This window comes from Salvelinus namaycush, chromosome 37 (genome assembly GCF_016432855.1).
Source record: "Salvelinus namaycush isolate Seneca chromosome 37, SaNama_1.0, whole genome shotgun sequence".
NCBI classification, from domain to species: domain Eukaryota; kingdom Metazoa; phylum Chordata; class Actinopteri; order Salmoniformes; family Salmonidae; genus Salvelinus; species Salvelinus namaycush.
Window position 1 is genome coordinate 14,995,927 of NC_052343.1, and position 12,497 is coordinate 15,008,423.

Genomic DNA, 12,497 nt, shown 5'->3' on the forward strand with positions numbered 1-12,497 from the left:
TCCCACAGTTGTGTCAACATGGGCCAGCATCCCTTGTAGAGTTCATGCCCCGACGAATTGAGGCTGTTCTGAGGGTTAAAGAGAGGGGTGCAAGTTGCAACTTAATATTAGGAAGGTATTCCTAATGTTTGGTATACTCAGTGTGTGTGTATATATATATATATATATATATATATATATAAGCTATATACAGGTGTCGTCAGATCTGGTGGACAGGAGAACAGAATTAACATAGGTATTTGAAAGCTATTCTGAACAGCACAATTAAGCTGTGCCTTAAACGAAGTCAGAGACTCTACAGCCCTGATATTGACTGGAAGTTCCACAGTCGAGGAGACGCAAAACTGAAAGACCCTGTCACCCATAAATGTTTGTCTGCAGTGGGGATGCTGAACGGAGACGGACCTGGAGGAGCGAAGGGTGTGTGTGGGGTAGGACGGTAGAATGAGGTCAGACAAATACTTGGCTCCAGAGTTGTGGATAGATTGGTAGGTGTGAACCAGGATTTTAAAGTCAATGCGTGAGCATATTGGGAGCCAGTGGAGGTTGAACAGCACTGGAGGGATGTGCTTACAGGGGGAGGTGAGGACACTTCAGGTGGAACTTCCTTAACCTGTGTGCCAATCTGTTTCTGCTTTGGCCAACTTGTCGTTGCAACAATGCAGCGTTGCTGAATGCAGAAACAGTCTGGTTTCGGGACAGGAGCTTTCAGTAGGCATAGGAGCACTTGAAGGTCAAAAGTTAACTGCTGCTTTATGACAGGCAGAGGGAAGCCTTAACCTTATAAATCCCTGCATTGAGTGTAGAGGCATTGCTCAGTGCTCTGTCCCCCATGCACTATGCAGTGAGAGTTTAGACAGCAGGATGATTTTATCTCCTAATTGGGCAGCTGCTGGCATCTCTCTCTGAGTTGGTAAATGTATAGCGATGGCTTATCTGAGTTTAGCTGCAGTATGTTCTTGCCTAGTTAAATAAAGGTTAAATGTAGCAGGTGTGAAGTGTGTGTCTGTGTGTATGTGCCTAATGGAACGCGAAAGGGTAGGGGTATGAAGTAGGAAGAGGGGAACACGCTGCATTATGGGAGAGCTAATTGTACTTAATCAAAGCAAGGTACTGTTCCACTCTATACGTTGATGCCTGTTTCCCTCGACACAGAACAGGCATACCCCTGACCTTAAAAGCATGGTCAATGGAGATTCTGCAAACAAATTGGACAATGGTTCAACACAATTAAAGATGACACAGGAATAACCAGATTAAATTGTAGCTTTTTTCAATTGGACATTTCCACAAACCTCATAGGATAGGTAAATAAAACTCCACCACATTTCATTTTCTCAGCTAAGTGTTGCTGACACCACAATCAGAGTAATAGTGTTTATCCTGGATATACTCCAACCCTGTGAGACGCATACACACAGCTTTAGCAGGAGGGTCAGTGAACTGGTGCTTTGTGTTGGATTGAAAGGACGTTTCCTCCGTTGTGCTTGTTTGGTGCTTGTCCTATGGCATCAGACACTGTCAAGCACCCTCTGTTCAGTGGGGGAGGACAAGGTCTGGTGGCGGAAAGGAGAAAATATGACCTGACAATCCACCACGCTCCAACTGTAAGAGAAGGCTTTGAATACAGGAAGGGAGGAAAATGAAATAGAAAATGTAAGGATGAGTGGGGGAGGGGGTTCAGACAGACAGGGGGAAGAGGAATGAAAGGAAAAGAGTTAAAGGAGGTAAAGAAGGAGGGGGAAGTAGAACAGGGAGGAAATGGAGAGTATGAAAGATAACAGTAGTGTGACTTGCACAATACAAATAGAGATGGGAGGGAGTGGGGTTCTCTCTGTGCCTCTGTAGAGTATCTCACTGGCACAATGCCTACACATCAGAGTGAGACAGCTCCCCGCTATGCCTGACAATGAGACATGGGCTACTTCACGTTTGGCGACATTTTCATTTAGCGTCATGTATGGTGCACCGATAAAAGGCTTAGGCCCAATTCCAAGGTTGTCAAAAATGCACCACGTCCTTCCTTGAGGTAACCAATCGGTATGTGATTGGATGCGTGAAGGCTGTTTCCATCCTTTTACTTTCACCAATGAAGCCTTGGCACATCAGTGATTACTTCAAAGAATATTAAAACACATTTACGAAGAATTTAAATGGTTCATCAATGATTATGCATTCGACAAGCTTTTCAACTTGCTACAAATCCCACTTCTGACCAAGAACATCTTATTTCGGTTATTTATTTATAACAGCTTAGCAGCGTATTAGATCCATACAAGATTATGTCAGCGTTTAGACTATTGATTTGTCAGCGTAACTAAAATAATGATAGAGCAGCTTGGGAGGGAATGAATAGAGTCAATCCATCTAACGCTCTATGTCACATTAGGTGGCTGAGAATTATATAAGAATGCATCAGAGAGATATAAAATGTCTCCTGTCTTTTATTCAACATACTCCATACAGACAAATCCATGTAAAGCTCACGTATTGTACACACAGAGCACAAGACAATCACTTAACAGCAATGAATAGCATTACTGGAAGTCAACTTAGATAGGCCATTGAAACATGTTTTTTAAAAAGAACAGAATTCATTATTTTCAAGGCATCATTGTAAAAACAAATGATAAATGTTACTGGCAAAATACCAAGTCAATCGTAGGAACGGACAGGTTTTTCAACCAATGAGAAGGCAGTTTTATCCAGGGAGTGCTGTAGCCAGTACAGTCGTGTACAGAATGACACAAATATTCATTTTCAAAAAGTCTGCTGCCTCAGTTTGTATGATGGCAATTTGCATATACTCCAGACTGTTATGAAGAGTGATCAGATGAATTGCAATTAATTGCAAAGTCCATCTTTGCCATGCAAATTAACTGAATCCCCCAAAAACATTTCCACTGCATTTCAGCCCTGCCACAAAACGACCACAAAACGACCAATTCTCTCGTTAACACAGGTGTGAGTGTTGACGAGGACAAGGCTGGAGATCATTCTGTCATGCTGATTGAATTCGAATAACAGACTGGAAGCTTCAAAAGGAGGGTGGTGCTTGGAATCATTGTTCTTCATCTGTCAACCATGGTTACCTGCACGGAAACACAAGCCGTCATCATTGCTTTGCACAAAAATGGCTTCACAGGCAAGGATATTGCTGCCAGTAAGATTGCACCTAAATCAACCATTTATCGGATCATCAAGAACTTCAAGGAGAGCGGTTCAATTGTTGTGAAGAAGGCTTCAGGGCGCCCAAGAAAGTCCAGCAAGCGCCAGGACCGTATCCTAAAGTTGATTCAGCTGCGGGATCGGGGCACCACCAGTACAGAGCTTGCATGGCAGCAGGCAGCTGTGAGTGCATCTGCACGCACAGTGAGGCAAAGACTTTTGGAGGATGGCCTGGTGTCAAGAAGGACAGCAAAGAAGCCACTTCTCTCCAGGAAAAACATCAGGGACAGACTGATATTCTGCAAAAGGTACAGGGATTGGACTGCTGAGGACTGGGGTAAAGTCATTTCCTCTGATGAATCCCCTTTCCGATTGTTTGGGGCATCCGGAAAAAAGCTTGTCCGGAGAAGACAAGGTGAGCGCTACCATCAGTCCTGTGTCATGCCAACAGTAAAGCATCCTGAGACCATTCATGTGTGGGGTTGCTTCTCAGCCAAGGGAGTGGGCTCACTCACAATTTTGCCTAAGAACACAGCCATGAATAAAGAATGGTAACAACATCCTCCGAGAGCAACTTCTCCCAACCATCCAGGAACAGTTTGGTGATGAACAATGCCTTTTCCAGCATGATGGAGCACCTTGTCATAAGGCAAAAGTGATAACTAAGTGGCTCGGGGAACAAAACATCGATATTTTGGATCCATGGCCAGGAAACTCCCCAGACCTTAATCCCATTGAAAACTTGTGGTCAATCCTCAAGAGGCAAACAAACAAACAAACAAAAACCCACAAATTCTGACAAACTCCAAGCATTGATTATGCAAGAATGGGCTGCCATCAGTCAGAATATGGCCCAGAAGTTAATTGACAGCATGCCAGGGCGGATTGCAGATGTCTTGAAAAAGAAGGGTCAACACTGCAAATATTGACTCTTTGCATCAACTTCATGTAATTGTCAATAAAAAGCCTTTGACACTTATGAAAGGCTTGTAATTATACTTCAGTATTACATAGTAACATCTGACAAAAATATCTAAAGACACTGAGGCAGCAGACTTGGTGAAAATGTATATTTGTGTCATTCTCAAAACTTTTGGCCACGACTAGAATCTCAGAGTGAGAACAAAAAGGTTATGATGTCTCTCTCTCAAACCTCGTCTAAATAGTTGGCCTCCTGATGAAGCCATTTTCTCTTCAAATGCTGTGCTACTGTTCCCATCCTGTCGATTTGTCCATTAGGCATTGAGACATAAGGCTTGAGGTTAAGTGAGAGTGTGTGAGTGTTTTTTTGCAGAGAAGGCTGTGTGTGTGTGTCGATCCTGTAGCCATATTCCCTGACATGGTATAATCTTTGTTCTACAGTTGAAGACGGAAGTTTACATACACCTTAGCCAAATACATTTAAACTCAGTTTTTCACAATTCCTGACATTTAATCCTAGTAAAAAGTCCCTCTCTTAGGTCAGTTAGGATCACCACTTTATTTTAAGAATGTGAAAAATCTGAATAATAGTAGAGAGAATGATTTATTTCAGCTTTTATTTCTTTCATCACATTCCCAGTGGGTCAGAAGTGTACATACACTCAATTAGTATTTGGTAGCATTGCCTTTAAATTGTTTAACTTGGGTCAAACGTTTTGGGTAGCCTTCCTCAAGCTTCCCACAATAAATTGGGTGAATTTAGGCCCATTCCTCCTGACAGAGCAGGTATAACTGAGTCAGGTTTGTAGGCCTCCTTGCTCGCACACGCTTTTTCAGTTCTGCCCACAAATTTTGTATAGGATTGAGGTCAGGGCTTTGTGATGGCCACTCCAATACCTTGACTTTGTTGTCCTTAAGCCATTTTGCCACAAATGTGGAAGTATGCTTGGGGTCATTATCCATTTGGAAGACCCATTTGCGACCAAACTTTAACTTCCTGACTGATGTCTTGAGATGTTGCTTCAATATATCCACATAATTTTCCTACCTCATGATGCCATCTATTTTGTGAAGTGCACCAAACCCTCCTTCAGCAAAGCACTCCCACAACATGATGCTGCCACCCCCGTGCATCACGGTTGGGATGGTGTTCTTCGGCTTGCAAGCCTCCCCCTTTTTTCTCCAAACATAATGATGGTCATTATGGCCAAACAGTTCTATTTTTGTTTCATCAGACCAGAGCACATTTCTCAAAAAAGTACGATCTTTGTCCCCATGTGCAGTTGCAAACTGTAGTCTGTCTTTTTTTATGGCGGTTTTGGAGCAGTGGCTTCTTCCTTGCTGAGCGGCCTTTCAGGTTATGTTGATATAGGGCTCGTTTTACTGTGGATGTAGATACTTTTGTACCTGTTTCCTCCAGCATCTTCACAAGGTCCTTTGCTGTTGTTCTGGGATTGATTTGCACTTTTCGCACCAAAGTACGTTCATCTCTAGGAGACAGAATGCGTCTCCATCCTGAGCGGTACGAGGGCTGCGTGGTCCCATGGTGTTTATACTTGGGTACTATTGTTTATACAGATGAACGTGGTACCTTCAGCCATTTTGAAATTGCTCCCAAGGATGAACCAGACTTGTGGAGGTCTACAATTTTTTTTCTGAGGTCTTGGCTTATTTCTTTTGATTTTCCCATGATGTCAAGCAAAGAGGCACTGAGTTTGAAGGTAGGCCTTGAAATACATCCACAGGTACACCTCCAATTGACTCAAATGATGTCAATTACCCTATCAGAAGCTTCTAAAGCCATGACATCATTTTCTGGATTTTTCCAAGCTGTTTAAAAGCACAGTCAACTTAGTGTATGTAAACTTCTGACCCATTGGAATTGTGATACAGTGAATTATAAGTGAAATAATCTGTCTGTAAACAATTGTTGGAAAAATTACTTGTGTCATGCACAAAGTAGATGTCCTAACCGACTTGCCAAAACTATAGTTTGTTAATTAACAAGAAATTTGTGGAGTGGTTGAAAAACAAGTTTTAATGACTCCAACCTAAGTGTATGTAAACTTCCGACTTCAACTGTAGGTCAGAAACAGAGGGAAAGATTGTCTGTGTGTACAGTACCTGTGTGTCTGTGTTTCCCTGGAGCATTAACAGGGGTAGAGTTAGTATCATGTTCCCATCTTGACTTCTTAGGATCCCTTGGTGCCCCTGATCATGGTCTCCATCATAGCCCATTGCTCCTTAGTGACCTGACACACACAACACAGCAAGTTAAAACTAGCACAACCTGACCCACATATCCATAAACTAACATCTGTCATAAAATGAGGCTGATTTCCGCAACAGCTCAATTGCAATCTTGTTACTGAATCAATAGCTAGTCGCATAGCAGAACAGAGATTATGCAAAAGGTAGCAATGCTTTCAAATTATCATTCTATGTTCATATGACTTTTTAGTGTTAAAGTTCCGGTCCTGACAGTGGAACAGGGTTTGCTCAGTTAGTTCCAGCACATACCCTCCTCAGATCATTGAATTCTCCTGCCATGGAGACATAATCTCCACCGTCCATTCGAAAGATCTGCAAATAGAAGAGAATGCGCACAACTAAAGAGAAGAACACGATTTATGTGAATGTTGAGTCATCATTTTTCCCTTAGCCATAGTCCATCCCTATACCTGCATTGGTTAATCCTAGTGCACTTTGAATGTCATTTACAGTGAAGGACTTACTGCCATCTGCAATTTCCAGATACCCATTCTGCAAGGCAGGCATTCAGCTAACATAGTGATTGGTCTCCACTGCCTGCTTAGCTTATCAAAACAGACACACATTCTCTTACCACTCCAGACACCCAACAGGCATAGTCACTGCACAGGTAGGCTGCCAGGTTGGCAATCTCTCCAGGCGTGCCCAGCCTGCCCACGGGTATCCTGCCGATCATGGCCTTCTCAAACATGCCCGTGGGATCGAGACGACTGAAGGCCCCCTACACAAAGAGAACAGGTCACAAAACATAGCTAATTACACATTCACAAGCCAAGATAAGACTAGAAAGGGAAAGATTTAAAGATTATTATTTTATTTTTTTAAATGTCAACACAGTATATTTGTAGTTTCATGCCAGAGTTGTGTCTGTTACCTTGGTTCTGATTGGTCCTGGCTGGATGACATTAAACCTCAAGCCGTACCTCCCCCACACCGCAGCCAGAGACCTGTGAAACAAACAGTAGTTTGTTTACATACGCACATACAATAACACACACAGGAAAAAAGGAAGAAAAAGACATCAAGAAGTACCACTACTGAATGTACTAATAAAGAGGGTCTAGTGTAGGCTCAAGGAATCAGTTTAGACTTGGGCCTAGGAGTGAGGCGTTACCTCCTAAACATTCTCATAGGTAATCACTCATAATGGGGCGTTCAGTCTAAGTCTAATATGATTGGAGGATAACTAGCTGCACCTAAAAACAAAATACATCTCGACTATTCATACAGAAAAAGCTGAGGTGCCAAAAAGTAGATGCCAGGAGTGCTTTAGTCATTCCATGTCATTCTGGGAATATTATAGTGAGAGGCGCCGAGGGTGGTGCTTGTTGAATTGATTCATTCCCTCTAGTTTCTTGAAACCCTCCGCACAAAAAACTGTAATGAAAGAATAGGATCTAAAAATAGGATAGCTCTCCCCTGAGATGCCTGGCACAATAAATGAGCATGAAATATGGCTGCTGCTGCCTTCACAAAATAGAGGGGTCACTTTTGTGGTGTGAGCGATTTCATATGGGGGGGGGGGGGTCCTTTATCGGATAATAGCGCTCATTCACACAGGGGGAAAAAACTGCATGAATGGGCCGACCAGCTATAGGTAACTCTCCAGTATGCCACTACACAAACCCTATATGCTCCTCTGAGACCCCTCTTTCAATGTCACTGGGCAACCAGGCATTTTTATGCATGACACCCAAGCATGATGGGATGTTAATTGCTTAATTAACTCAGGAACCACACATGGGTGGAAAAACCTGCTTTCAATAGACTTTGAATCCCTCATTTACTCAAGTGTTTCCTTTATTTTGGATTCAAGCGTAACATTAAATGGCATTCCAGCTAGTCTGGAACCCGCACACACACACTGTTTTACACAAAGACACACACACTGCAGTCACTTGTATAGGACGTCAAACATATCAAGGTACAAAAGGGATGTGATTGTGAGAGACACGAATAGTTCCCCCATTTATCCTTCCCAGTCCCCTGGGTTTATGGGGAAACCTTTTAGTGTCATTAACTCTTTCAACGGGATTGATACGGACTAATATTGAGTGGGATCTTTCTTTCGGTAAAAGCCCTCAGAGGTTCATTATGAAGGTCTATTCTTCATTTGATAAGAGCATCCCTGTCTTCACATGAAAGGTGTCGGTCCCATTCAGGATTTTATTGGGTTCTCACACCCACTGATGGATTCACACGTGTGTGAACGAACAAGGTACACACACACACCCCATCCGTCTTCATTATTGTCTAAATCCTACTGGAGTGGAATCGGGAGAGAGAGACCCACTTTAATGTTAATTAAATGTTCCTGGACCTTCGTTATGCTAATGACTGCTTCTCTTTAAAAACGCATTAGTGTTCATAAGGCGTTTGACAAGTGAGAGAGCCAAATCTTTTCAAATGAGGCCAGTGTGGATGTCTACGTGTGATGGGTGCAATTCTGCCTCTGTTAAGGAGACAAGTGATAGGGGTTACAGGTTGGTTTAGGACAGGGAAACGGGTCCTAAACCGGTGATAGGTTTTTGGTAGTGCCTCTTTGGAAATACTTACGTGCACAGAGTTTCCACTCCTGACTTAGGAGCTGCGCTGGGCACCACAAATCCAGAGCTGGTCTCTGCGTAGATGGTGGTGATGGCCAGAAATGCAGCACCTACAAACACAATGTGCGTAAATACCGCAAAGAAACAAAAACATGTACAGTATATGCCCAGCAATATGTGTCCATGTGACATCATGTACATCCCTATAATTTACAACTGATCCCAGTTCAAACCAATTAATTATTCTCTTCATTAGACTGTCATAGGCTGACTTGTTCCTCCAATGACCTGAGAGCTGCGGTTAGTCATTGTACATTTCAATAGGCTTTTATATCCTGCACACTAAAGCTCAGGGGGCGGTAGGTAGCCTAGTGGTTAGCGCGTAGGGCCAGTAACTGAAAGGTTGCTACTGTAGATCGAATCCCTGAGCTGACAAGGTAAAAATGTGTCGTTCTGCCCCCGAGCAAGGCAGTTAACCCACTGTTCCCTGGGCGCCGAAGACACGGATGATGATTATGGCAGCCCCCCGCACCTCTCTGATTCAGAGGGGTTGGGTTAAATGCGGAAGACACATTTCAGTTGAATGCATTCAGTTGTACACCTGACTAGGTATCCCCCTTTCCCTTTCATAAAACATGGTGGCTGTTGTGGGCCAGATTACACCGCAATAGATTTAACACGAGTCAAGAGTTATTTCTAGATCAATAAAACAAACGACATGGGGTAGTGAAGGAGATAGTTTGTCTGTGAGACTATTTAATCAAAGCCTGGAGCCAAGCTGCCAGATGAGCAGACAAAGCAACTTTCTTGTACTGTGATAAAAGCACATTTAGATTTATGTAGCCTAATTATTATTTTTGGCTCGCAGATTGATTTTGATGAACAAATCGATCAAATAAAAAATGTGCGGCCCTCCGTTGAATTTCAAAATCCTGATGTGGCCCTCAAGCCAAAAAGTTTGCACACCCCTGCAATAGAATATTCCTAATAGTATGAAAGAAGAACAGACACCTGGGTATCAATTCAAATATGCTTTCTTGCACTGTTGGAAGAATGGCTGTTTTGGAAAAACATCAGTTCAGATTGAATAGTGCCCCTAGTGTGATGGCATGTCTTTGTACTCCAAGGTAATTGCTTAATTGTGATTTGCCTAATTGCAGTGTTGAGGGCAGATGGAAAAGCCACAGTAATAGAGAAGGGCTGGGATATTCAAATGAATAATAAAGCTTATCCACGCACACACGCACGCACACATTTTATAAATAGGCACAACAATGCATGAGAGCCAAGGCTTCTCCTATCCTCCCCTTACATATCATTGACCCTTTATCCAGGGACAGCTGAGAGAGGAGAAAAAAAAGAGGACGAGAATGAGAGGGTGCATGCATGCAAAGCCAAGAGTTGCTTAGGGCACAGGATAACAGGAGTGATGCTGGACTATGACCAAGTGAATGGAAAAGTGCTCAAGTATTTCATATTGAGGCTCAATCACTGTCAATATTACACACTTAAATAGAAGAGAGATTCATGTTACACATGTTACATCCACACCAATGTTCCGGGTTGATCCTCACTTGTTATACTACTGATCAAATGTTCAGGAGTTGTAGGCCAATTGTGAATCTTTACTACCCCCTGGTGGCAGCACTACATAATACATTACAACACAAATAAATGTGGACGTGAAAGCTGATCCTAGATCTGTGCTTATGGGCTCCATCAGATAGCTCTGGTGCTTACCCTTCTCGGCCAGTATCAGCCTCTTGCCCAGTTCCAGGGTGAAGAAGGCCGTGCCGTTCAGGACAATGTCTGTGATGGTCCTCCATGCGTTGGCAGACAGCTTCTCTGACAGGGAGATGAAGTTCCCTGCAGCGTTGTTGATCACCACCTAGAGGAACGAGAGAGGAGGATATTTACCAAGCAAATGGAGTATTATTGACCAGTACATATAGAACAGCGAAGCGTACCACATTTCAGACAAAATCGTTTGTTTTGTACCTATGTACATCAGGGAGACCAGCAACCTCCACCAGTTGGTCCACAGCAGCTTCAGTCTCACTCAATGCCCTGGTCCCAGTGCTGGACAACTCTTTAAGGAGAGTAAATGGGATAACACAAAAAAAATGTATATTAATGAACCAGCTGAAAAGGGATGTTGTGAGTCACACATTTTGATTTGATTCATTAGGATCCCCATTAGCAGATGCCAACTGGGGTCCGACACATAAAGAAAAAGACATTACAGACAAAAAAAAAGACTTAAAAAAAAAACATTAACATGTAGTGTGTGTGTGCATCTATCAGTTACACATACATGTCAGTAAATACACACGAGTACTGTTCGGTCACATGGGGAGAGGCGTTGTGCCATGAGGTGCTGCTTTATCTGAGGTTTTTTAACCAGGCTTGCTGTTCTCCTGCACTATATAAGAACTTGTACTTGTGCTATACTTAAACTTGCACATCTACAAGTAGCATAGAGGCCATTGAATTAAAAACTAGTTGTCTTTCCTGTCAAACAAATGCATTAGTAAGAGCAATTACTTATATTGATAAACACCACTGATGCACTCAACTCCTCCAACAGTGGGGGTGCTCACATTCCCAGTGGAGAGGGGACTGGGTGAAAGGTTGAGATGGTTACATGTCTGGCTGTGAGAACACACAGCAAGCTGCCTACACAGGTTTAGTATTTAGTTTAGTATGTGCTCTTGCATGAACATCACAAAAGTGGTCATATCGTCAACTGTCCCTACACTTCTCAGCAATGTATATGTAGCATAACACTGGAACAAATGTAGATAGCTATGCCAGAAATATTGCAGAATGCACTCATGTCTGTCAACATCGGAAATAATGTGTAAGCTGCTGCACAGCTTTCCCATAGAAGCACATCTAGCTAGCCAACAAACAACAACCTGCTGCTAAACTAGCTAGCTAACTTACACAACAAATAAGAGTTTTTAATGTGATTTGGTAGTTATTGCATTAATCTCGGTGGCAATGTTTACCCGTCTATAGACAAGACTCTTCAACGGCAAGGTTAAATCAGTTTTAGATATTGATGACACCCGTCCCAGTAAAGTGGATGCCATGTTTTCAAAATTTGATTTGACTTTTGCCCTGATTTCCGTAAGATAAAGGGGAGAGGGTTATTGAATAGAAAGTAGGTGGTTCCATGATCTTAGTCAGACTGTCTTGGGTCATTTTACGTATTTATAATACTTTTTCTTTCAATATCAGTGCAATATCCCTATTATTTTGCATTCACGTATTCAATTTGATGTTGTCATTAAAGAAACCATTAAATATTTTATATTTCATATGATTACCCTATTTCCGCATGTCAATGGTAAGGTCCATGATATGATGGCGATCTGTTACCGTAAACCTTGCATGACAGTTTTTTTAACCAACGTTTGCCCATATTTTTAAGTTTATCAATTATAAGAATGACTACATCTTTAAATATATAAATAAACGTAGTAAAACTATTGAAATATATATTTTTCTCAAAAAAATTCGATCAAATGAGCACATTTTATATTTAATGGCGCTTGTTATATGTACATTACTGTAGCCCAACCAACC

At 42.3% G+C, this 12,497-nt stretch overlaps 1 protein-coding gene across 1 annotated transcript; it reads right to left on the reverse strand.

Moving 5' to 3' along the window:
- Positions 1-1,248: 1,248 nt before the first annotated feature.
- On the reverse strand, positions 1,249-11,371 carry LOC120031643 (2,4-dienoyl-CoA reductase, mitochondrial-like). Its single transcript, XM_038977441.1, has 9 exons — positions 11,347-11,371; positions 10,913-10,995; positions 10,647-10,794; positions 8,917-9,016; positions 7,235-7,307; positions 6,935-7,081; positions 6,610-6,672; positions 6,214-6,341; positions 1,249-1,556 (listed from the first exon to the last, which is right to left on the reverse strand). The coding sequence occupies exons 1-8, from the start codon at positions 11,369-11,371 to the stop codon at positions 6,282-6,284; spliced, it is 699 nt and encodes a 232-aa protein (XP_038833369.1). The 3' UTR covers positions 1,249-1,556; positions 6,214-6,281.
- Positions 11,372-12,497: the final 1,126 nt, after the last annotated feature.